The sequence below is a fragment of the Melanerpes formicivorus genome, unplaced genomic scaffold, assembly GCF_026170545.1.
Source record: "Melanerpes formicivorus ecotype bairdi unplaced genomic scaffold, bMelFor1.0.p_v2 SCAF_74, whole genome shotgun sequence".
In the NCBI taxonomy this organism is placed as follows: Eukaryota; Metazoa; Chordata; class Aves; order Piciformes; family Picidae; genus Melanerpes; species Melanerpes formicivorus.
In genome coordinates, this window is record NW_027142426.1 from 1551594 (window position 1) to 1575079 (window position 23486).

Below are 23486 nucleotides of genomic sequence, written 5' to 3' on the forward strand. Positions count from 1 at the left end.
TCTGATGAACATACAGCTGAGGTTATTTGGTCTCGACATAAACTGGTGCAGCTCCTTTACATTTACACCTTGGCGTCAGTGCCCTCTCCTCACTACCCAGTAGCTTTTTAGTCATTCTCATTTTCCAAGTCATGCACTCACACAAAACACTTCAGAACTAGTGCTTTCAATAAAAGATTAAAATTGAATTCTTCACCTGTAAATAGTCCATTGTTTGCAGAAATAACACTGTTACCACATCCTTACTTGACAGTTGTTCACATCGTGGCTTTTCAGAAACATTTAAGTGCAGACTTCTGAATCTTCCTGGTTTTTAGTTAGTAATTGAGGATTGTCTTTCTCAAATGAGATTTTTCTTTTTCTTCTTGGCTGTATATGCTTATCATTGGGACTTTTCTCTGTGGCCATCCTGTATTAACATTTGCAGTGTTATAAAGTAAGTGCATTCATTGAAATTGAGAAAGTGAACAGCAGAAAATGAGTTGCAAGTTAGAAGAAAACACACCAGCTATGTCAGTGTAAATGTAGGAAGGGAAGATCTCCCAAAAGTTTGAATTTCTTCCTTCCATCAGTGCATATAAATAAAACTAAAATCTTAAAGCTTATTTTGAAGGAAATGTTTTCAGTTACTCTCTCCCATCTCTCTACTGTAGGAAATTGCTGCACGTGTAAATCAGTCAGCTCTGGAGGCGGTTACTCCATCTCCTTCCTTTCAGCAGAGGCATGAGAGCATGCGGCCAGCCGTGTAAGTTAAAGAGCTAGAGGTCATTTGAAGAGCACATCTACAAAGAGAATCCTGGATAAAGTTTCAGGAAAAGAAATCCAAACACACAACAAAACTTGTATGCTTGTAACTGAATCTTTCATAGTCTGGAGGAAAATTTCTTGAACTCACCTTTTCAATGTTGTTTAGCAGCCATTGTTACAAGTAAGCCAGATTTTCAGCTGTCTGGACAGTTCTGTTGTTTGCATCATATATCTGGTTTGGTTTATGAATCTGTAATGAATTTTTTCTTAATGGGTCCAACTCCTGGAAGCAGACCTCAGATTGTTTTAAGATCTACATATAATCACATGTAAAGTTTCATATAATCTGGTGCAATTACTAACTCAAGTAGTAACTTTAACTTACACAATTTGACTAGGAATGTGGACTTAGTTTTTGTTTACTATACCCTGATCTTCAGAATTCTGATTTTCTGTTTGTTTCACATCCAAACTTTGGAATATTGTATTTGGTTTTCATATGGTTTAATTTTTCATCAACCAACCTGGAGCTAAGCTATCTTCATTTTGTTTTTTCTAGACAATCTCGTCCTCCTGCAGTTCGTACTAGCAGCACAGGGTCACTGGGCTCTGAATCAGCAACTTTATCAGCACTTTCCTTGGATTCGCTTGTTGCCCCAGACACTCCTATACAGTTTGACATAATATCTCCAGTTAGTGAAGATCTACCTGGTCAAGCAAAATCTTCAGGGCAGTCGGGCAGGTAGGAGATGTAGAGAGAAGGAAAAAAAATCCCTAAAGTTAATGTTTGTAATTTGAAAATAAACAAACACAAAAAGCATGTCCAGGCTGTAGGTCCAAAACACAGTGTTGCCTTTGGCCTGACCCGTGTCACAGAACTCACAATGGCCAGTGAAGCCAAATAAATGTTTTGGTTGTTAAAGAGAGTTCTAATTAAATGGCTTAATTACATTCATTAGTGTCAAGGTGTAGTTTTCTATTTAGAGCAGACTTTTTTGCTTTAACAGCTAATGCTTTTATTATTGATTCATTTTAATCTTTTGGTTTCACAAAGTATTCTCCTTTCCTATTGCTTGCTCACCCAGCAGCTTGGGTTTTTCCTCTTGGAAACTCAAGAGAAATTTGGTAGCCCTGCCTCCAGGTGATGATGGCATATGATGACACTCTTCTTAACCTGAAAGGTGAGTGAAAATGATCTAGGCTTCTAGAGTAATCTCATATACAGACAAGTTAAAATTGTCTAAGACCCTTTCCCCACAGAGAAAAATATTATATCCTACTTCTGGTTTGTTTTTTTTAAGCTTCCCATTCAAAAAATAATAATAAAAACTTGTAAATCTGCATTGCATTTCTGGAACTGTCTGTACAAGATTCAGATATCAAGAAAACATATTTGCAGATTCAGCTGTTCTTAACAACAAAAAGCTGAAAACTAATTTACATGATTAGTCAAAGTAATGTATTGTATCCATCTGCCCCCTAGAAAACGATTTGAATTTTCAGTTACACCTCACAGGTACACAGCAGTTAAATTTATACATCTATATATTCACCAGTTTTTGGCATTTTTTGAATATAGTTTCTGTTGTTGTTTGGTATAGCAGAATAATCAGTTGGCTAGCCAGATCCTTAAGAATATATTAATTTAAGATAGACTTGAACTGTATTCCAGGAAGTGGAAAAGACAGTATTTCAGCTAAATTCACGTCATCAGTTATAATTCCATTCCAGAAAGTTGTATTTTTCTTAGCAGAAATTAGAAAGAATTGTGCTCACCATTTTCAGTTTGCCATTGCTGGCAATAAAGAAGTGCAGTACTTGCACAGACAGGCAACAGACTACTTTAGAAGTATTCATTATTTTTTTAAACCCAACCAACAACAACACTTTACTGAGTTTCTGATACTGATGACACATATTTAGTTTTTGGGTTTTTTTTATTTTTTGAGAGATCCTGAGAGATTTTGCACTTAACTGTTCCAGTCTAATCTTAAATGACAAGTTTGAGCAGTTAAAGATGCTAATATTTTCCCTTTAGTGTATTTACACAGGTCAGCATTTAATGGATTGAGTCTTGACTGAGTCCCTGTTACATAAACATTGTTGCAGCACCGTCTTGACTTCAGAGTTCAGTCTGGAACAGTGTAATTACATTTTAAGTGGACATCCTTAAGGATTCCACTGACAAAACTGCAGGCAGTATGTGATGTATAACTGAACAAGAGAAGTGAACATTTTTTTCTCTTAGTTCTGAAATTAGCTTTTAGAACTGTTGAGATGTGAGACCTTCATTACTCCCCTCTAAAACCTAATTTGAAATTTATTGAACTCTTTGACAGTAGTTTTTCAGCTACCAGTTAGCCAGAGAGAAAGTGTGTTTATTTCTTCATAAGTTATAAATCAACTTTCCCTATTTGCCATATTCTTTTCAGCATTGCTTTACTGATTTTGTAAACTGTAGACTTGGAAGCCTAGAGTATTTTCACTTTTCATTGTGCCTGATAGCAGTTCTGTCTTTGAGAGCCAGAAATAGCCACATTTCTCTTGACCCTCTAGGAGTAAAACCCCAGTGATGTTTTCAGCAAGCTGCCTTTGAACGACCCCCACTGACTTCTCTTCAGTAATTCAACAAATTGAGACAGTGATGGGAAGTGTGGCACTCCTGCGGAGTACTGAAAGGACTGGCTTTTGGCTTTATGTCCTGAAGCTGTTCTGTGAAATTTCATCCCCTAAAACTGTATCTTTTCAAATCTTATCAAGGTTTTGACTTGAGCTTAATTCAGATAACCAAAAAACCCAACCCACACATTGTGAGCAAAGCTTTCTATGGCAACAGTAGAACCACAATATCATGATTTTTTTCCGTAACTTGAGCCCTGGAATATAGCAATGTCTAACTCCTGATTAAATTGTTCGTCCTCGTGGTTTTTTGCACTATTCCTCCAGATTACAAGTCTGTGAAATCATTACATGTTCTAGTTTGATGCAGCATGAGACTACTGCAGTAGTTCCTGTAATCTGACTCCTCGTTTAATGTTCTCATTTTTTAATAGACGCACAAATCCTTTCGGTGAATCTGGAGGCTCAAAATCTGAAACAGAAGGTAAAAGAATTTTTCTTTTCCTAATGCAAAATAAACCCCAATTTTTTTTCTATTTCCAGTTATAGCTTCTTCTAATTTAACACCAGTTTCAAAGGGCTTAGTTCCGTTAGCAAGGTATTAGACAAGCTGAATTAAATCAGGCAACTGCCTGAAAGTCTGCTTTTAAAATAATTAATTGTATCTTGTGTATTGATTAAACCAAGTGAAAAACCTGTGGCTTACTGCTTCATAATTGTCCATCTGAGTCATAGGGATGAGCACTTTCTTTCCAAGTTATTAGAAGTGCGGAGTTTTCCTGAGTGATCTTGAATGGAAAACCCAAAATGGAGTTCACTTTTTTCAATCATTTCTTTGTCTTAGATTCAATTCTTCACCAGTTATTTATTGTAAGATTTCTTGGCTCTATGGAGGTGAAGTCTGACGACAGTCCAGATGTTGTTTACGAAACGATGCGTCAAATACTGGCAGCTCGCGCCATCCATAACGTTTTCAGGATGACAGAATCGCATTTGTTAGTCACTTGTGACTGCTTAAAGTAAGTCTGCTTCCTGCCTTCCTCTGGTGTTTATTTACAGAATGATCTTTCACTTTGGTAAAATTTTCTTTCTGGTTTGTTTCTAAAAACATTTTTAGGTTAATTGATCCACAGACACAAGTTACAAGGCTACGAGTAAGTAACTCTACATTTTAAGATAAATAAACAGCAATGTAATTATTTTACTTAAACTACTCTGTGTTAGCAGAAAACACCCATACCATTGAAATTTCCAGCCACATTTCCCCTGAAATTAGGAGACTAATGCAAACAATAAAAATAGACAGAAACCCACCAGTAAATCAGGTATAAGGGGAGTAGTTTCAAAAGATCTTGTAGGCTTTTGAAACTTAACTTTATTTTTGTGATAGTAAGTTCAAAACTGCGCCGAAGCTGTAAGCTTCACAGGTGAGCTACATCAACTGCATGGAGGTCTGGTATTCTAACTGTGCACATTAAATGTTAGGAAAAACTTGTCCTATCCATTTACAACAGGTCAAGTAGGGGCTTCCAGGATTTAAAAACTTAACCTTTGGTAGCTCTTAATGGCTTAGTCTTAGAGCAAAGAAAGATACGTTTGAAATTTCTAAGTCAAACCACTTTTAGGAATAAGAATGCAAAATAGTTTTATTGTAAGAAATCATTTGGATGTGTGGTTTGCTCATTTGTTTGGAGTATTTCCCCCCCTTTATTTCTTACTTATATAATTCAGGAGAGCTGAACTAACTGTGGTAAAGGTTTTGCAGAAAGAGTGCCTTCACCTGGCGTTAGATACTGACATCTTAGCCACAAATACAATTTGTATCTTCAAATGTAATTGTCTCTTCAACCAGGAGTGTATTGACATTTACAAAGATGACAGAATCACACTGCAAATGTTAGCCTTTTTTCTTACATGGAGTGTGGTTTCAGAAGTTAGTCTGTTTTACAAATGCTTTATCCTTGCCTTCTAGCCTACTTTTCTGTTTAATTAATTTTGGTCAGGTTGTAACTTCTGCTGTGGTTGTTCACTTACAATATTCTGATAATCAATGTGCAGTATATTGAAACATCACATGGGAAGTATTTGGAACCAGTTTTAATGTCTCTGTATCTGATCCTTTTGGCAGTTTCCTTTGCCCAGTGTAGTTTTGTATGCTACACACCAGGAGAACAAGCGCCTTTTTGGATTTGTGCTTAGAACTTCAGGAGGGAAAGCTGAGAGCCGCCAAAGCGCTATCTGCTATATATTTGAGTCAAATAACGAAGGGGAAAAGGTACCGGCAAGGGTTGTACTTGTATCAATTTTGAATGTTTTCATCAGATCCATTCAGGTTGTCTAAGGGATTTCTATGGAAGAACACTCTGCTTATGTACTGGTAAACAGTGTGATAATTTAAGTAGCTGCAAGTGCTTTAAAATGTTGTTATATCTGACTTAGAGATCTGACTTGGGGATCTGGCTTAATTTTTAAGACATTCTTCTGAGAATCTCTGATTATTTCCATCTGTTCTGTGTTTAGATTTGTGACTCTGTTGGACTGGCAAAACAGATTGCTTTTCATGCAGAACTGGTAAGAAACTTTTTGGATGGGCTACTTGTGAATGGAAGGGAGAGAATATATTTAATGTATGTAACAGAAGATGTTCTGCAATATGCCTTTAGACAGAGTAATAGTGTTGTTTTGTAGAATTTAAACCTAAGATAAAAAGACAAGATAAAAAATCCACTATGGAACAATATTCAAGACAGGATTCAGCTTGCTACCTCTAACAGATGTACCAGACCGTTAAAAGAAGAATAATCAAACCTATGGCATAACAGCTTTGAGCAAACTCACATTAGTCCGTAGTATATCAAACATTTCAGACTGTTGTTACTTAACTTACTTATATTTTTTGCTCCTTAGGATCGAAAAGCCTCAGAAAAGCAGAAAGAAATAGACAGAGTCAAAGAGAAACAACAAAAAGAACTAAATAAACAAAAACAAATTGAAAAGGTACATTTCATCATTATTTCTTAATATTATCTTTTCTACTTACTTGCTTTTGCAGTTTTGTACTCCAAGCTCTACTATCATATTCTTTACTACAAGCTCTTAGAACATGATGGACTTAATGATTAGAAGTGTTTCCCATGCAGATTTTGTGTAGTAGCTTTTAAAAAGAGCTCTTCTGAGGAGACAAAGACATGTTTATAGGAATACTCCAGAAAAGAACACTATCACAGGCCCAAAACAACTTCATTTGCTGTCAAGGGTTCCATTACACAGTGCAGGGAGCAGTCTGTAGATGAAGATACCTATTCTGACTGCTGAGCTTTGTGGGTTGTAGGTACAGGTGTTTAAATGGGTTAGCTGCTCTAATGCCAGCTACTGAAACATAAATGGTTTGGTTTCCTATTCAATCTGCATTCAAAGCTGTCCATTGACAGTATTAAAAGATAGTTTAGAAATTATAATAATGGTGTCCTGTTTCAGTTGTAGATGGCTAATGTTAATACTGTTTTTCTGATTTCTCAATCCCCCTTCTCAAATTAGGACTTAGAGGAGCAAAGCCGGTTGATAGCTGCTTCCAGCAGATCGAACCAGAGCAGCGCAGAAGGACAATTTGTAGTCCTTAGCAGTAGCCAGTCAGAAGACAGTGATTTAGGAGAAGATGGAAAGAAGAAGAGAGAATCTGAAGCCTAAGTTTGCCTGCTTCATTAAAATTGGAACCGTGGATGTATCTGGTGAAATGGCACAAGTCCTACAAGAAATAAAGTGTAGGTGGGGGGGGTCTGTGGTATTATATAAACCACTTCACAATATGTAGGCCCTATTATGCTTTGATTTTTCCATCTGACTTAAGTGATTTACATTTTCATGTCAGTATAATTTCTCCTTGTGCCAGATGAAGCATGGTGATGCTACCATGTTTCTCACAAGGCTTCTCTGCAGTCTTTCTTGGGTTTCTTTCCTCACCAACTTCTCTGTGCAATTAACTGCTCTTGAAGCAAAACTTAACTCTCATTGGACTTCAGCAGTACACTGAAATTTATTCTTTACATTGTAGTATGGAGAACACCTTGCTGAAACAGACATGGATGTCCAAATAAGACAGTGCTAAGTTTTAGCTAGTTTGTTGCACATAACCATTTCTAGATTTAGAAAGAAAAATCCTTATTAACATCAATGAGATGTGCAATACTTCTAGACAGAAAGGTCTTGGTTTTGTTTCATATTGCACTGTATGATACTGTCCTGATTTGTTGGGGGTGAATATAATGATGAAAGACTTCTTTCAACAGGAGAAAAAAAAATATACTGTCAGACCTAGGTAAGAGCTGATGGAAGCAGTTGCACTTTGCTGCATGAGGGATGGGTAAAGCATTCTTTACCGAATGACATGACAAACACGTATATTCTTGTAATACAAGTGCCACATTCCTGGCTATTTCCCCCTAATAAAAAGCTGTAGGCTTCTGAGTTCACATTTTATAAACCATGCTTAGAGTTGCAGGAACATCTTGAATTCCATCATTTGAAAAAATCTTCTGAATCTGTAATTGCCTTGCCACCAGTACACTACATTTACTGAAAGTGAGGTGAGGCTCTTTACGTCTTCTATGGAAATTGCTTCTGCAAACACAATGTACTAGCTCTGAAGGGACTTTGCTAATCCTCCATCTTAGAGTCAACCTTCTAAAGCATTTTTCAAAGCATATCTGTTTACAGCTTGTAATCTGAACTCTGTGTTCCATACCCTCTCTATAATATTTATTTTGTATAGTACTAAATACACATTCACCTTTTGATCCAGAAGAGAAAACTTGTTTGAAGAGAAATATTTATTTTTGCACTAATTACTATAACTACTAAAATCCAGTGGAACAGAAAATATCTCTCTAATAATGGCATGAAAATAACAGGAAATGTAGAAAGAGAAGAATATACTTATACTCCAAGTTATATTATAATGGTTATGAGTGTTTTACAGTTCATTGCAGGGCATTTCTGGTGTTCAGGAATGGAAGCAGTTTCCAGGGTATCTCCCCATCACTGGGTGATTGATAGCCCAGCTGCTCATTGCTGGCAAATTGAGCAATCTCAGGACCTCACTGTTAGATGTCTGTAGGTGCATAGGGGGTTAGTATCCTCCACTCTCCTCACCCACTGGACTGGCCCTGTGTTGGCTAAAGAAGCCAGTCTGCTCCTGCCCTTTATGCTGGAGATGTGCATTTCTTTGCAGAAACTCACAAGGAGAAGGGAGCAGTACCTGGGCTGGACTAACAGAGGTACTGATGTGCTGAGGCTGCTCCTGCAGCAGGAGCTAGAGTAGTCTGGGCAGCTGATGTTACTGGTGCCACAGCCTGGGGAAGGGCTTGAATAGCCTCAGGAGGGGTCCCTGTACAGCTGCCTTACAGAGGAGGGTAAGGCTAGACAGCAGAGAGCCTGTGCCATTAACTGCTGTATTAGTCAGCAACTCCTGTTCCAGTACATTTTTCATCTCCAGAGTAGCCAGTCACCTGCAGAAGTACCTGCTCTTGCTGTTGCCCAGTCTGGCCAAGTCACTCTCACATAGACCACACAAATCTGAGGCTTTTTACTTAAAAAAGAGTGGCATTTTTATTTCAGATAATCTATGCCTAGCTGTCATCCTTGGAAGCTCCTTATTCTTGACAACAGAAAGGTACAGAGATGGAGCAAATCTGATTTCTGCCCCCCCCCGCCCCATTTTGTGCCTGAGCTTACAGATAGTTGCATGGCAGCCATCGTTTGTCTCTGAAAATCATTCCAGCTCACATTTCTTTCTGTTTATTTTGACTGTTTTTACTTACTGATATTTCTGTTTTCTGTCAAATAATATGATAGCATAGCTCAAGGTTGCTGTGTCTTCCTCAAGTACATGCTGAAGATGAAGTAATTTTGAAACAGCATGAGAAGAATATAAAATCAGTGGTCTCTAGTCTATAGTCCCCTAGCTTGTCAAAGCAGGGCTGTGTTAACCATTGAGCTGCAATAGCCCTAGCTCCCCATGGAAGCAGTTAACAGATAACCAATCTCATCAGAAGTATTTCTGATGCATAGCCTGGTTTGCATTAGCTGTTTTTAAGAAATGTCAGAAAACTGGATTACTCTTGCAACCTACCATTACTACTTTAGACATAAATCTGCAAATATGAGGAAGAAGCTGGGAGAATAAAGTTGGCAGATGAATTTACTTGTCATGGGATTCTTCAGATGTAGCAATATATGATTGAAATTATTCTATTTGCTTTCTGGGCTTTCCCTCTTTGCCATTAAATGTAGGGATTTAAAAAAACAGCCTGGGAGCTGAAGTGCATCTCGTTTGTGTAGGATGACTCCCCACTGAAAAAAGGGGAAATGACTGAACAGAGCAGTTGAAGAAAACAGATGGGTATGCATGAATGCAATGTGGGGGGGTGAGGGAAGGATTGTGCTTATTTAGGAGAGTTTCCCTGCTGTAAAGTGAGCAAAAAGATGCAAAGGCATCTGAGAGAATCATGAAAGCTGCAAAAGCAAATGGCAGCCAGAAGAGACAGGAAATTAAATGGCAATGGTGCAGTGGGTTAGCAGTGGAATAGCAGTTGGTTTGCTCTAATTGAACTACCTTAAAGTAAAAAAATAGCCTTTCCCCCCAGAATAAAAAAAAATACTTGGTTCTGTTTTTCCTACAGGGTTTAGAACTACTACACAGGAAAACTTTTTTTTTTCAGTGAAAAAATGAAGTGCTCAGTATTTTCCTTGCAATATGACTTTTAATTTAAACACCTCAGGCTCTCCTCAGAACTACTGTGGTAGGATTTCACCACCTGAGCACGTTATTATTGTAAGTAAATTACAGGTTGGTTTCCTCACCTGTAATTTATTTTTCCTGGGTAGTTATTTCCTATTGCCTTGTACTTAGACACTGTTTTTTCAAGCCCTTCCAGCTGAAGCTGTAGTTTGCTTCATAGGCATCTGCTATTATTTCAGACTCCTGGGAATAGTCTTTCAAGTACATGGTTTTCAGGTGGCTTTGTATAGGCACTGAATCAACTGTGTTGTTTAGGACTAACTTCTTAAGTTGCTAATAGCAGCCTCATAGTTACTGCCACAAATTTTCCCTTAGGTGAAGGGATGCTAAGTTTGCTACATTCTGTAGATCTACACACAGCAGCCCAAGGAAGTCTTGCTGTCACTTGTTTCAAGCTACATACATTCTTTACGTATGTAGTGACATGAATATAAAAAAATACACGAAGTGTGCTTATGGGAATGCATTTCATTGCATTGCAGATGGTAACTAGCATTCCTCTGTGGCCACAAACTGATTTCTCCGAGTTTAAACCAGAGGAAAGTTAAGAGTCATATACAACTTACCTATTTATAACAGGTTACAAGTGAGTAGTGTAAGCAAATTTGAATGTGATAGTCTGTTACTTCCTTAAACGGATTAGGTTTGAAATTGTATCAGGACAATTTGATAGAATCTAACTGTAAAGGTTTAGAGTTAAGGAACACTGCCCCTCTGCACTGCTGTCAGATTTAATCTTTACATGGACATAATCCAAGGCTAAAAATCCCCAAACAGCTGAAGCTATTTATGAAGATACAATTTATGTAGATCGATACAAAGAAACAGATTTGGCTCTGTTTAAAGTAAATGATCATTAATTAGTTCCACAAGCTTTAGGAGAAGCCAATGGAGAAAACTGCTACACTGTAGTCTCTTGTTATTTCAGAAAGAATTCACAAAGAAAACCTGCCTCTGCTTAGTGAGTTTAGTAGATACTGTCTAGTCTTAACAGCTAGAGCTGCTATTTTCTATTCTTTCTGTTGCTCTGTTTTACAAAATCTCTTGCAAGTCAATTCGTCTCCAAGGCTTTTTGTTTTAATCAAGCAGTAAATTGATGTTTTTTTCCTGCCACAGTGGTATCTAAGTTGTCATGACAAGATAAGTCAGTGTGTCATTGTGAATGCACTTGTATTCCTAATCAAGTTTATATTGCAAGCCAAGGATTTTGTACAATCTTTCAAGTAATTTTTATAATAGAGTGGAGTGGTCAAATTCTTATGATGATGTTCTGGACTGGTCCTGTTCTAGTGATGTTTAAGTGATTTTTGCCATGTTTGAGACTGACTTGCACATTTTCCCTGAGTAGCTGTATTAAAACACTCCAGTGGCAAACTTAAGTCCATGTTGATTGTCGTGTCTTCATCTTGGAAACATGGATAGTGAACATATTCTGCCAGGGCTTCAGCCAGCATTTTGTAGATAAGTAAAAGCTTAACTATAGTAACTTTCTCAGTGGGATTTGTACTGGTGCAAAAACCTCCTGCATTTTTCTTAATACTGACTTCCAGGAAGTCAGTATTGGTGACAGGATCCATACCCTTCCATCAAACTAAGTTTTAAGATGCAGTTTTGTCCCTGGGTTGTTAAAAGTGTATCTCAGCTCTCTTAACTGTAATCAGAGTAGCCAGGTAACTTCAGACAAAGCTATTGTACTTGGGAAAGCTGATAACTCATTTTTGCAACAATCAAAGACTGAACATTAGAAGAAGATCCTTACCATGGCAGCTGGCTCTTCAGTGCACATGACACTGTGTAGCACTCTGCAGAGCTGTGGTTATGATAATGGTCAGAGTTCACATGTACAGAGGCAATACCAGCACAACCAGTAAGAAGGGTACTGATACATAACATTCACGGTCTTCATTACTTCATGATATGATAAACACTATGTTCAAAGCAATGAGTCATAACTACATTATGGTTAAATTTGTATTTTATAAGGTTTGTAGATTTTTCTGGGGAAAAGCAGACTTTTGAATTATGTAACTGCCGTGATAAAGATGCATGTATAACTAGAAAAAAATAAATCTATGCTTACTTGATAATGAAGGAATAAATACTACTAATGCCAGAGTGTTGATGAACTGTTTTTCTTTCTTCTCTAATATACACATTGACAGCTGCAGTCCTAGGGGAAAGGGCAGGCAAGACGTGGGGCTGGATGTAGTATGCAAGACTGCCAAAGACAGCTGTGACTGCTGACGTAGTGCCCCAACTGTATGAAGAGAAACTCCAAAAAATGCAAGCATGGCTTTGGACAGCACTGTATCAGAGAGAGTAACCAAAACACATACCAGCTAAAATCCAGCAATAGCTGAGAACAGGAGAGAGGACTAACGTGTTACAGAAAGAGTGCCTTGTTGAAACATTGGCATCTCACAGCAGCTGCTCTGATAAGCAGAGCTTGCTGTAGCTGTTAATCCCAGTTCACTGCTTAGAATGTGGTCTTAATTGGGTAAAAAAAAAAATCCACTTAGGCTGCTCTTCAGAACTTCACTGTAGGACCTGACACATAAAAAGTATTTTTAGCAAGAGAAAGGGTAGCACAAGAGAAAAAGCATTATGCCCCTTCCTAGGCTTAGTTAATTCCTGACCTGTCACTAAACCCTTAGATCAACCTTGCAGTAGGGGTTGTGTCACCTGTAACAACAGGCTTTAGCTTTGCAGTAACACAAGATCTGCAGACCTACATTTTACAGCTCCTTGGTGTTTCACAGCAAGCATTCAAAATACTATTGTCATAACTTCAGGTAGTTCGTATTCCAGTAGATATGTAGAGTGGCATCATCAATACTTACATTTTAGGATTCTCCCCATTTAGTCCAGGGGGTGAGAGGGAAATGCTGGTGTTCCTTAATACACATAGGAGATAAAATGCCAAAAGAAAAATGCAGCTGCACAAGACAGTCTTACCCATGTCAACATTCCCATCAAAATATAGAACTAATCAGTTAGGTACAGCTGAGGTTGTAGGCTCCTGTAAAGTTTTCCTGTCCATATAGATCATACTCCTTGTACAGGATATAGTCTTTCAAGAGGTTTGGCAGTGGGAGAAAGGTCATAAAGACAGGACAGCGGAGACGCAACCGGCCCATGCATTCCCGTATCTTCAGGCGACAAAGGTGCTTCAGGGAGCGAGGATTCCCTAGAAATGAGGCAAGGTTGGCATTAGTTAGTTACTAGATCTTGTACAATTTCTGTACAAGATGTATGTATCCAATACTCTGCTACCTTTCAAAAGCTTTCTTTCCGGTTTGCTGCATATTCATTTTGTGAAGAGACATAAAATGAATGTGACTGTCCCTGGACAGCAGGACGTGGCAGGATCTAGCCTTTTTATCTCAGTCCATGCATCTCTCAGTTATAATCACTGTCAGCTAAGTCAACAGATTGTATTTCTGTCAGGTTGGCTAAAAGTAGGCTAATGCAAGTTTAAGTAGTAAAGTCTAGGGAATATACTTTAATCCCAAACAACCAGTGCCTGTTTTCTGCACACTTGAAGAATCTACTAAAGGTATAATTTTGAGTCACTATTTAATACATCTACAAGCAAAACCAGAAGTAATCTTAACTAGAATGAAATCCCTCAAAAATTGATTTATTGGATTTCTTTCACCAACTTGTGGCAGGGGGAACAGCTTTTCTGCCCCTGAAGTGGATAGTGTTGGCTACCTTGTAAATAAAGTTCCCATGTATTCTCTATATATGGTGCAGTTCCTTTCTATCATTCCTGTAAGAGAAACTTAAGTTTGAATCCCACAGAGCATAACTTTTGGCTAACAAGGGTAAAGCAAAGCACCAGTCTAAGGTAAAGAAAACAAAAACTCAAGTACTACCAAGGAAAGACACCCCAGTCTCAGAACAGGCTATTGGGCCATTTCAAATGTGAACATCAGATACTTACGTAAAATCAAATGGATGTCTGGCCAGAGTTCTTGTTCTTTCAGAACTGCTGCTAGCTTCCAGCAGATGCTGACATGATCAACGTAATCTAACATTATTCGCACCACCTTCCCAGATAGATGCCTCAACCATGACAAGGTTATCACTTCACAGAACTGATAGAAACAAAATGTTTAATAGGATAGTGTTCACTATTCCTGTAAACTACTTCAGCCTCTGCGTGACAAGAGCAATCAAAGAACTTCATCAGGACACCAGGAAGAATGTGGGCACTCTCAGCCAGGGGAGTGCTAGAGCTTATCACACTTGCATGAAATCTCACTAATGGCATCTGAGTATCTGACCGATTGGCATTTTGTACTAGATCCAAAAATGAACTCAAGCACCTGTGTATTTGGTAACTAAGTGCTTAAAAAGAAGTGCCACCACTTCCTGAGTGGAATTTAGACCTGTGTCCCAGTGTGCTGAACAGGGGGAACCACCAGTGCAGGCCACATCCTCTTATCTTCAAGTTAAAAAAGGGTTTATGATGTTCTGGATACTTTGTAAACTGCAAAAGAAGGACACTGATACATGTCTCTAGGGACCTCTTTACACTGGTCCCGGGTGGTTAATTTCTGCCCAGTTCTTGTCACACCAGCACCAGGGCATGTTTACATCCTTACAACAGTGTTATGGTACAAGACAACCCAGCCAGCCAACCAGCAGGTCCATGCTTTCATAGCATAAGTGTAACTGTGCCAGAGAGCCCCTTCTGTACTGATCATTAGTGTATCATTAACTGTATTTTCACAATTCATAGCTACTGTTCATGGCCAGTTGCTATCGTGAATGAGATCTCATGCCACTATCTTATTTTAAAAGCTTTTCTCTTCCTATCTTTATGTGTAAACTGCCTTACAGTCTCAAAACTTCTTTTCTGACACTGCATCATGTACACTTTCATTTAGTTTGGGGAAGGACACTGGTACTAAAACAACATATAAAGCAATCTGATACACTTACCATTGTATCTTTGATAACAGTAGATGTCCATCCATCAGTCACATACTGGGAATGTGACCTGTTTCCCTGAGGACAATCAAAGCAGCGGTGCACATCATACCCATAGTTCATCAGCATTCTTAGCATGACTTCATCTTTCAAAGCATACTGTAGAGCTGATGGGAAATGCGTTGTATTCACTCTGCAGAAGTAATTGACATTAGCCCCATGTCGGAGCAGAAGATTCACTAACTCATAGTTGCCCATTCTCAAGGCTATTTGGAGACAGTTGATGGGATCTTGGTTTGTCAGGGCTCCAGCTTTCAATAGCAATCTTGTTGAACAGATATCCCCGTTGGAAACGGCGAAGTACAATGCTGATTTCCGGTGGTCATCGTAGCCTTTGCGAACTCTCTGATCCAACATAAAATTGGCATCAAACCCAGATTTGAGGAGAAACTCAAGGCACTGAGGATGTGCTCCTGCTGCTGCTGAATGAACTGGACTTATCCCACTTTCTTTAATGGCATCAAAATTAGTAACTGGAACCAAATTTTTTAGGGCTCTGAAGAATTAGAAGAAGAAAATCTCAGAATCTTAAACATACTGTTTCACTTAGCTCAGTCTTTGAACTCATCATGATTGTATGCAGTCATCTTAATCTACCAAATCAGCCCTGTGGCATGCTATACCTCCGGCATGACTTTAAATGCTAACAAGCACATGGATACTGATGTGTGACAACTACTACACATAAAACATCATTCTGTTATCCTATCGTTCCTGAACAACCCAAATCCTTGCTAGAGAAATGAAGATTCCTTCTCTAGAGAAGATTTTCCTGAATGTCAAGAGCACAGTGTTATTGTTTAACTTCTGGGAATCAGGGAATTAATGAACACATATATCATTTGATATACACAACACCTCCAAGTTTAAATACAATTTAATGACTATACAGAAAATATTAACATAAGAATTAAGAATCTTCAGATTCTTAACCACAGCGCAGCACTCCTAGTAGTGAAGATCTGTTTTTCACCGATGGTGATTTTAGAGTAAATATCTTCTAGTAACCTTCCAGTCTTTAAAAGAGGGATAACCCTCACCCCCTAAGTCTAACAGCTTGTTTACCTTCTTGTGATGGAATGGAGATGAGGCATAACCAAAGAGAGTGATGTCATCACAAGAACCTCAACATCAGACTAGACAGTGCTACTATTTCTGATAAATGGGGAAATCAGTGTGCTCATCCTAAGACGATGATTTTATCCTGACATTCTCTCTTACATTCAGCCACAAAAAAAAATCATATTTACCTGGTCAAAAATCATTCCTCCTACAAAACTACAGATTTGTGGCCTGCCTTGAATAAGCTATAGAATTAACAAAGTTAATTTTTCGGTGTCACCATTATTTCATTTTGAAGTACAGTAACTCACAGAAAGTGTCCTCTATATGCAGCTCTGTGGATTGGCAAATGACCTGAGTGCTTTGGTACATTGGCATCAGCCCCATATTCTAGTAAAAGACGCAGAGAATCTGGATTTCCTCCTCCTGCTGCTTCAAACAATACAGAAGCACAGTCTATTGCCTGTGAAAGAACATCTGCACCTGGAAAGAAGCATCAAGGATTTTCACAGTAGTCACTGTAAATAACCAGCAGTTATTAATATCTCAAATCCTCCAGTGACAAGGTATTGTAAATTCTATTCTTCACCAAATAAAACCACTATAGGTATAAACCTTCATGTAGCATTCTTGAGTTTAGGTGTGTTCATGTGATCCTGGGAACAAGACCATCTAAGTTCTTTTGAACACAATTACACAGTAAGACTTGCTGGAAGAAATGGGCAAGCAAGAGGTTTGGTTCTTACTCACACCACCATTTCCTCTGTTTAATACAATGCATTTTATTTGTTCTACTTCACAATGAGCAGACTGATATTACTATGAGAGACCCCAATATCAAAACAGTTCATGCAATCCAGTTTCAGCATTCCTGAGCCATCACAACCAATTCCCCGCCTTCTTCTCAGGTCTTCCCTATGGCAACCTGTCTAGATGAGAAAATAATATCACATTGCAAAACAATGAATACTCACTAAAATATTATTGTATTTTTTTATAGAGATCTTGACTGGGCCTTTATGGCAACAATCCTCTTGCTGCAGATATAATTTTATTTTCTTTAGTAAAGGAAAGTTACTTCTGCTGCTGTTGCTGAAGGTGTATTTTCTAATAATCAGTTTTAATCAAATCACAGAATGCACACATATATTTCTCTTCATTAAAATCAGACAGGGAATTGTTTAGATGGGCCTCAACTCACATGATTTGCCAATAAAAGTCTTAAAATAAATTAAGATGCCATCCAATGTGCCCAATTTACCTGCAGTTTTGCAATGCATTCACTGGCAACTGTTACTGGTTTGCTCCAAGCAAGTAATCTCTAAAAATATATATAGCATATGTTTGGATCCATTAACACACCAGGCTGTATACTGATGTACGTGGCAACAGCTCATTTCCTTTCACCTCAGTAATGCCAAGTTTTACCTACTGCCAAGCTGAGAACAATCTTTTGCTTCTATGTTTAGAAATAATTCTGTCTCTGTTCGAAAGAGGATTCCTTTTGTCTCATTTGGGCTTTAAATGTTTCAGTACTAACATGGGGCTTACAATTTCTACTTGAAGAACAGCGTCACAGAATCTTCATGCTATTAAATCAATTTACTGAGTTGTAAAATTCAGGTTGAAAAGGAGCTCTGGAGACCACTCAGTCCACACCTGTGCTCAAGCAGGATCAGCTACAGCAAGTTGCCCAGGGGAGTGTTCCCCAGGTTTTTAGTATCTCCACAGACAGAGACTAAGCAATTTCTTTGAGTGACCTGTTTCACCGTTCAACTACCCTCACAGAAAGAAATGTTTTCTCATGTTCAGACAGAAATGACTATTTTTCGGTAGCTGCCTATATTGCCTCTTGTTCCATTACTGGGCACCACTGAGAAGAATCTGGCAGTGTCTTCTGTGCACCATCCCATTAGGTATTTACACACTGGCAAGACAGACCCTCACCTTCAGCTTGCTCTTGCTGCAAAATCCTATATAATAAAGTCTCACCTTTTTGCAATAAGAGCTCCATAATTTCTGTATGTCCGACCTGTGCAGCCAGTGCTAGAGGTGTGAGCCCATATCCGCTGCGAGGGTCAGGATCCGCTCCAGAACGAAGAAGAAGTTTCACCAAATCCTTCCTGCCTAGTCTGGCTGCCTCATGTAAAGCAGTCCTCTTGTGAGCACACTGCAAATTCACTTTGGCACCAGAATTTATCAACAAGGAGGCAATCTCATATGAATTGTGTTTAATTGCTGTAAGACAAGAAGTGAAGCATCAGTGTCCTGGGTTTGGCTAGGATAGGGTTAAGATTTTTTTGGCAATTCTTTTTTTCTCCCTTTTCCTCTCTCTTTTTTTTTTCACCATAAGGAAAGACAGGTGTGTCAGAGTATTGTTCTACTAAAGTCTCTCTTTATCTCAACCCATGGAGCTTTGGGGTTTTTTCACTCCTGATTCTCCTTCCCATTCTACTTGGAGGCAGGGGTGAGGGCAGTTCTGTGAGCACCTGCATGGAGCTCAGCTGCCAGCTGGGCCTGAACTAGGGCAGTCACAGCCAGAGAATTACTCAAGCTTGTCCTATGCACTTTGACTTCTATTATATGGTAGTCCAGGAAAGCTCCAGCTGTTTCTGGCAACACTAGTTATGTACTGAGAAGCATCACACAACACTGAAAGGTTCTGCTCTTTGTCTCCAGGATAACACTAACTATACTAATGAGTAATTTCATGGTAATCTCATTTTCTTTCTGTAGTCCCACGCTGAGTTTGGTAGTGCAGCAGAATCCAACTTTCCTTGCCGCTACATGGAGACCACAAACAGGAACTTGGTGTGGTCAGGTTTCATCTTCCTAAGCAGTTGCCATAATACAACAAAAGTTTACAATGACTGTGCCATAGACCTTCTTAGCTTGATAAATCTGAGCTGTTCAGTCAGTAAGCATCTTAAATTAATAACTTGCATTGGCTCCAGTGGATGGAATGAACAGGCAACAGCTTTCCTTCCTTCCCTCTTTGATCTTCAAACAGTATGTACCCTCTACTGAGATTAGGCAGAGAAGCTTCATGTGCTGCAGCTGTTTGAAATACCACTGACAGCATGCTATAACCTGTGATGTGCCATTATCTGTAATGGCCCCTGTAGATAAATCCCACACACCCCCTTCTTGGATGATGGTGCATTTTACTAGAGTGAACCATTTTACTAGAGTGAACTGATTCTACAGTATCCAGAAATCCCCTACATCTTTTCTAAGATGGTGGCCCTGACCAGAAGATTTAGTAATTTCAAAAGGATGGACTGGGGGTCCTAAAGATGGCTGGTAGGCTTTTTCCTCTGCCTTTAACAACAGTTTTGAAAAACCACCCTGCCACCTGTGAAAACTTACAGGTTTGCTCAAGAAACCTACAGTGCTCCTTGAGAACTCAGATAATGAGAACCCACTTTTGTTTTTCTTTTTGGCTAGGACTCGGAAAGAATAACAGCATCACAGCCCAAACTGAAGGAAGCAACTGATATGAACATGAAACATTTATAAGAAACATCTGGGCAAAATATAGTTCTTTACAAGTCAAGTTGTTTTGCACAATCAAACTAAAAAGGCATTCATACTAAGCATGATATTAAGACCTTCAGTTAAAAAATTCAGAGAGAAGTGAACCAAGAATTTAGGCCTGGCCAGCTTCTTCACTTGTCATACTTGGATTCATTTCAACAACATCAGAACAGGGACAAACATTGGTTATTGCTCCACATAATGCATACAAAATCAATTACTAAGGTTTTTGGGAAAAGAGAAGCTGATGCAATGAAAGAGAGATCGTATGAGCAAAGAATATGAATAGTTTATGCCTGAAACATGAAGAGCAGTAATAGCACAAAGAAGCAGGAGGACCTGGTTATCTGGCTACCACTGCATATATGATACCATGGAAAGCAGAAGGAAGACACTCCGCACTTCATGGAGAAATCTATATGATTCTCTGAGGAAAACCTCCAACTCTTTGCAAATGAGGAACAGAAAATAGTAGGCATCTGGACTTCCCTGCATTAGATCACATTTTGGGGAAAGATTTGTACCCTCTCCTAGTTCTCTGTTTCCAATATATTAGTAGACTAGTAAGGATTATACTTCAGTTAATAAACAATACTAATCACTTTGTGGCCACAGTCCCTTACTTGAAATTGCCACCTCATTCAAAGCCTTGATATCTTCTGAGGAAAAACAGACAGAGACTGACAAAGCCAGTACTGAGATTAACTTTTTTTGCTCCTCATAGTAAAACATTTTTTACATTGAAGCCAGGTGTGTCAAATTGAAACCTAAAATATATAACTACAATCTCACCTCATTCTCTCACCTCTCCACCCCTAAACAAGGTACTCACCCATAACTAAAGGAGAATCTTCCTCTTCATTCTTAACATTGGGATTGCAGCCACTGAACAAGAGAAAGCTGACATTGTCTACTAAGCAGTTCCTTACCGCCACCAAGAGAGGTGTTTCCCCTTTCAGAGTGGTATGTTCCCATGTAATGGCAGGGGAGGCTGAAATACAGAAAAGTAGAATGTATTTGAAGCTGGACGATTCATCAAACCCAACTTTGTAATTTTGTGGTGTAAACCTCAAAGGACTCTGTACCTTTCAAAGTTATTTCAAGGATGTTCTTATTTCTCTGTGCTGCAGCTTCATGCAGAGGAAGCCAGCCTCGCTGATCTGCATCCTCAAAAGCAGAACTGTGCCTCACCAACTTCATCAAGGCTTCTTCTTGGCCTGTGGTATTTTAAGGACAGATACATATTGCATTACTCATCACAAAACACAATTAAGGTAACTAACATATTTGATATAATTTATCCCATTAGTGCATCTAGAATAAACAACTTGCTTTGTCAAAGCAATTTTTAATCAGAGAATGGTTTACATGAATGGAACAATGATTGGCACCGACTCACAAAGCATTTTGAGTCATTCATTGACAAAACTTACTTAGTATGATTAGAATATTTCACATACAATCCTCTCATGAACAACAATGCATTGAATTTTAACGTATAAACAGGTGTCCTAGTGATTCTGTGGGAAAAAAATATTTAGTTTGGCAAAAGTAAAATAAAGCTGATTTTACAGAGATGAGAACTGTATGGTTTATCCTGCTTTTATCAACAATCTTACTGGATCTTTAACAACACCATTTTACAGCTCATCAAAAACCAGCAAAGCTTCATTGGCTGGAATGTCTGTTTAAATAGAGGCCTGGTTTCTGCTCCTTTTTTTAATTCCGTTAGGCATTCTGTACTTCAGTTAATTGCAACTACAGGGTGAGGGGACACACCGCTTTCAGTCTCTACTGCTGTTCTCCTACATATGGAAGAATTATATATTCAAAACACCAGACAGCAAGTGTAACCAGTTTAGACACACTCTCTACCATGCAGGGAACATTTACTGCATTTGTTTTTCCAGAAAACACTTGGTTTCTTGATTCCCTCTCCACTAAATATCTCTATGGCATGATGCCTGCACGAACTGGACTGCAGGTTCCCCATTGCCATACTTGCTGTCCAAACAACTCTACTACTTATGCTCACTGTTCAGCTATCTCTGTGACTCAGTATATAAATTGATTATACCACAAAAAGAATTTTCAGAGGACTAAGACCATCTCATACAGGAATACACTGAATTCTGGCAGTTAAGGAACAGTTCTGGAACACTCCTCAAGTAGAGAAGGAGGAGGGATTTAAAACTAAGTATCTCACAAAGTGGCATATGCTTTTATGAAGTATTAACTGACTAGGGACCTTGCCATCCTGATGCTTATTTTTACAATAAAGGCCTAGCATTTTTCCCTAGTCCCAGGAGATGAATCACTGGAATTCCTGAGAGGAGTGTCATTTGAGCCCATCCCACTGCCCGTTTCTAATAAGGTGGGGTTTGGATGTTCTGTTTTCAGTTGCCTTACTCCTCCTGACAGTATACAAAGAAAAAAGTGGACTTAAATCAGGTGATCACACACATGAACCACAGACACTGCTCAGCAATGCAACACCCAAGGGATTCCTAGAGAAGTACGGTGTATTTGTACTTAACTGTCCGAATTGCTGCAATTATCTTTCCATGTTCCTTACTTGCAATATACTGGAAACTGCATAAACAGAACAAAAGTGAGAAATCAAAAATCACTCTGAAGTTGAGGATAAAATCACACCTTAATTTAAATTCTCCAGTCTAGACTGCACATTAGATTTCTATAAATTATGCAGGTTTGTTAGGGTCTCCCCCTGCCACTGTAAATACTGGATTTTTCAAACAAAGGTCAACAATTAAATACTAAAATGAGGAAAAGCTCCCATACCAATCTATTTTTATGTCACATACTTATCTTCTTCATAAAGCCTTGCACTCATTTAGATATTGATGTAATATGTCACCTGAAAGTTTCATACATTGCTCTTCACTGAAGAAATGGGTATACTTCTTCAGGGAGAGTTCAGAACAAGTGAGCTACCAGTGGTTTCCAGTATCCATAAGAGAAGGTCATATCAATAAGACAAGGTCAGAGCGACACTACATACAGAGTCACAAAGGAAAATAAGGTTGCCACATGTTTATAATAATGCCAAGAAGACATCCAAAATAGAAGTAACTTATTACCTTCCATTTTCTGTTGAACTGCCACTTGTTTCCATTTTAAGCCTATCTTGCAAGCTTTCCTGAATAGCTTGCTGGGTAGAGATTTCCTCATCAGAATCATTATCCAGCACATATGTGGAATTATACATGGCAAATCAGCACAATCTGGATCACTTTTTGTAGGGCAATACCGCTTTCAAATTGCAACCAGATATTAAATCTTCAGGCTGAATCTGGAGTAATAGAAATAGTGACCACTAAGTATCAGGAGAAATGAAACACAGTTTAAAATAAATGAACCAGAACTTCCCAATAGGAAGCCCAGCCTTCTTCCAAGTATTTCAAAGAGTTTTTCTATTTAAAACAGAATAAAGGTTTTCTATTTCAATGCACGCTAGCTTTTATCTCTGTTCCACAGACTGAACATACAGAATGGCTACTTGTTCTGGCATTAATTATGAGAAATCAACAGACATAAGTAAAACTTAAGTTTTCAGATAAACAGACATTCCCTCAAGTCTTTCAGACAAAGGTCATCAGAGTTGTGCTCTGATAGTTCCTTAGTAGGAAAACAGATGTGCAGTAAGACTCTGGATGTTTTTTTCCATTTGCTCCTAGAGGACCTGGAAGTGAAGAGCAAGTGAAAG

At 38.6% G+C, this 23486-nt stretch overlaps 2 protein-coding genes across 3 annotated transcripts in view; one reads left to right on the forward strand and one right to left on the reverse strand.

Annotated features, from left to right (window-relative positions):
- Positions 1-12275, forward strand: part of APPL1 (adaptor protein, phosphotyrosine interacting with PH domain and leucine zipper 1) — a 28998-nt gene extending 16723 nt beyond the window's left edge. Inside the window, exons 14-22 of the mRNA XM_068163689.1 lie at positions 654-745; positions 1307-1489; positions 3801-3850; positions 4211-4385; positions 4484-4520; positions 5495-5641; positions 5887-5937; positions 6274-6363; positions 6904-12275. Coding sequence (XP_068019790.1) covers positions 654-745; positions 1307-1489; positions 3801-3850; positions 4211-4385; positions 4484-4520; positions 5495-5641; positions 5887-5937; positions 6274-6363; positions 6904-7053 — 975 coding nt within the window. The 3' untranslated portion in view covers positions 7054-12275. The remainder of the gene's footprint in view (positions 1-653; positions 746-1306; positions 1490-3800; positions 3851-4210; positions 4386-4483; positions 4521-5494; positions 5642-5886; positions 5938-6273; positions 6364-6903) is intronic.
- ASB14 (ankyrin repeat and SOCS box containing 14) lies at positions 713-23065 on the reverse strand. 2 transcript variants are annotated; one of them, XM_068163691.1, is made up of 9 exons: positions 22861-23065; positions 22301-22351; positions 20845-20981; positions 20592-20750; positions 18215-18460; positions 16534-16705; positions 15113-15656; positions 14109-14262; positions 12271-13349 (listed from the first exon to the last, which is right to left on the reverse strand). In XM_068163691.1, the coding sequence occupies exons 1-9, from the start codon at positions 22986-22988 to the stop codon at positions 13156-13158; spliced, it is 1785 nt and encodes a 594-aa protein (XP_068019792.1). In that variant the 5' UTR covers positions 22989-23065; the 3' UTR covers positions 12271-13155. The 2 variants fall into 2 exon arrangements, 1 of the variants encoding a protein (XP_068019792.1); XR_010990498.1 differs by lacking the exons at positions 22301-22351; positions 22861-23065 and adding an exon at positions 713-782 and having other exon boundaries at positions 13003-13349; positions 20845-20969.
- Between the last annotated feature and the right edge of the window lie 421 nt (positions 23066-23486).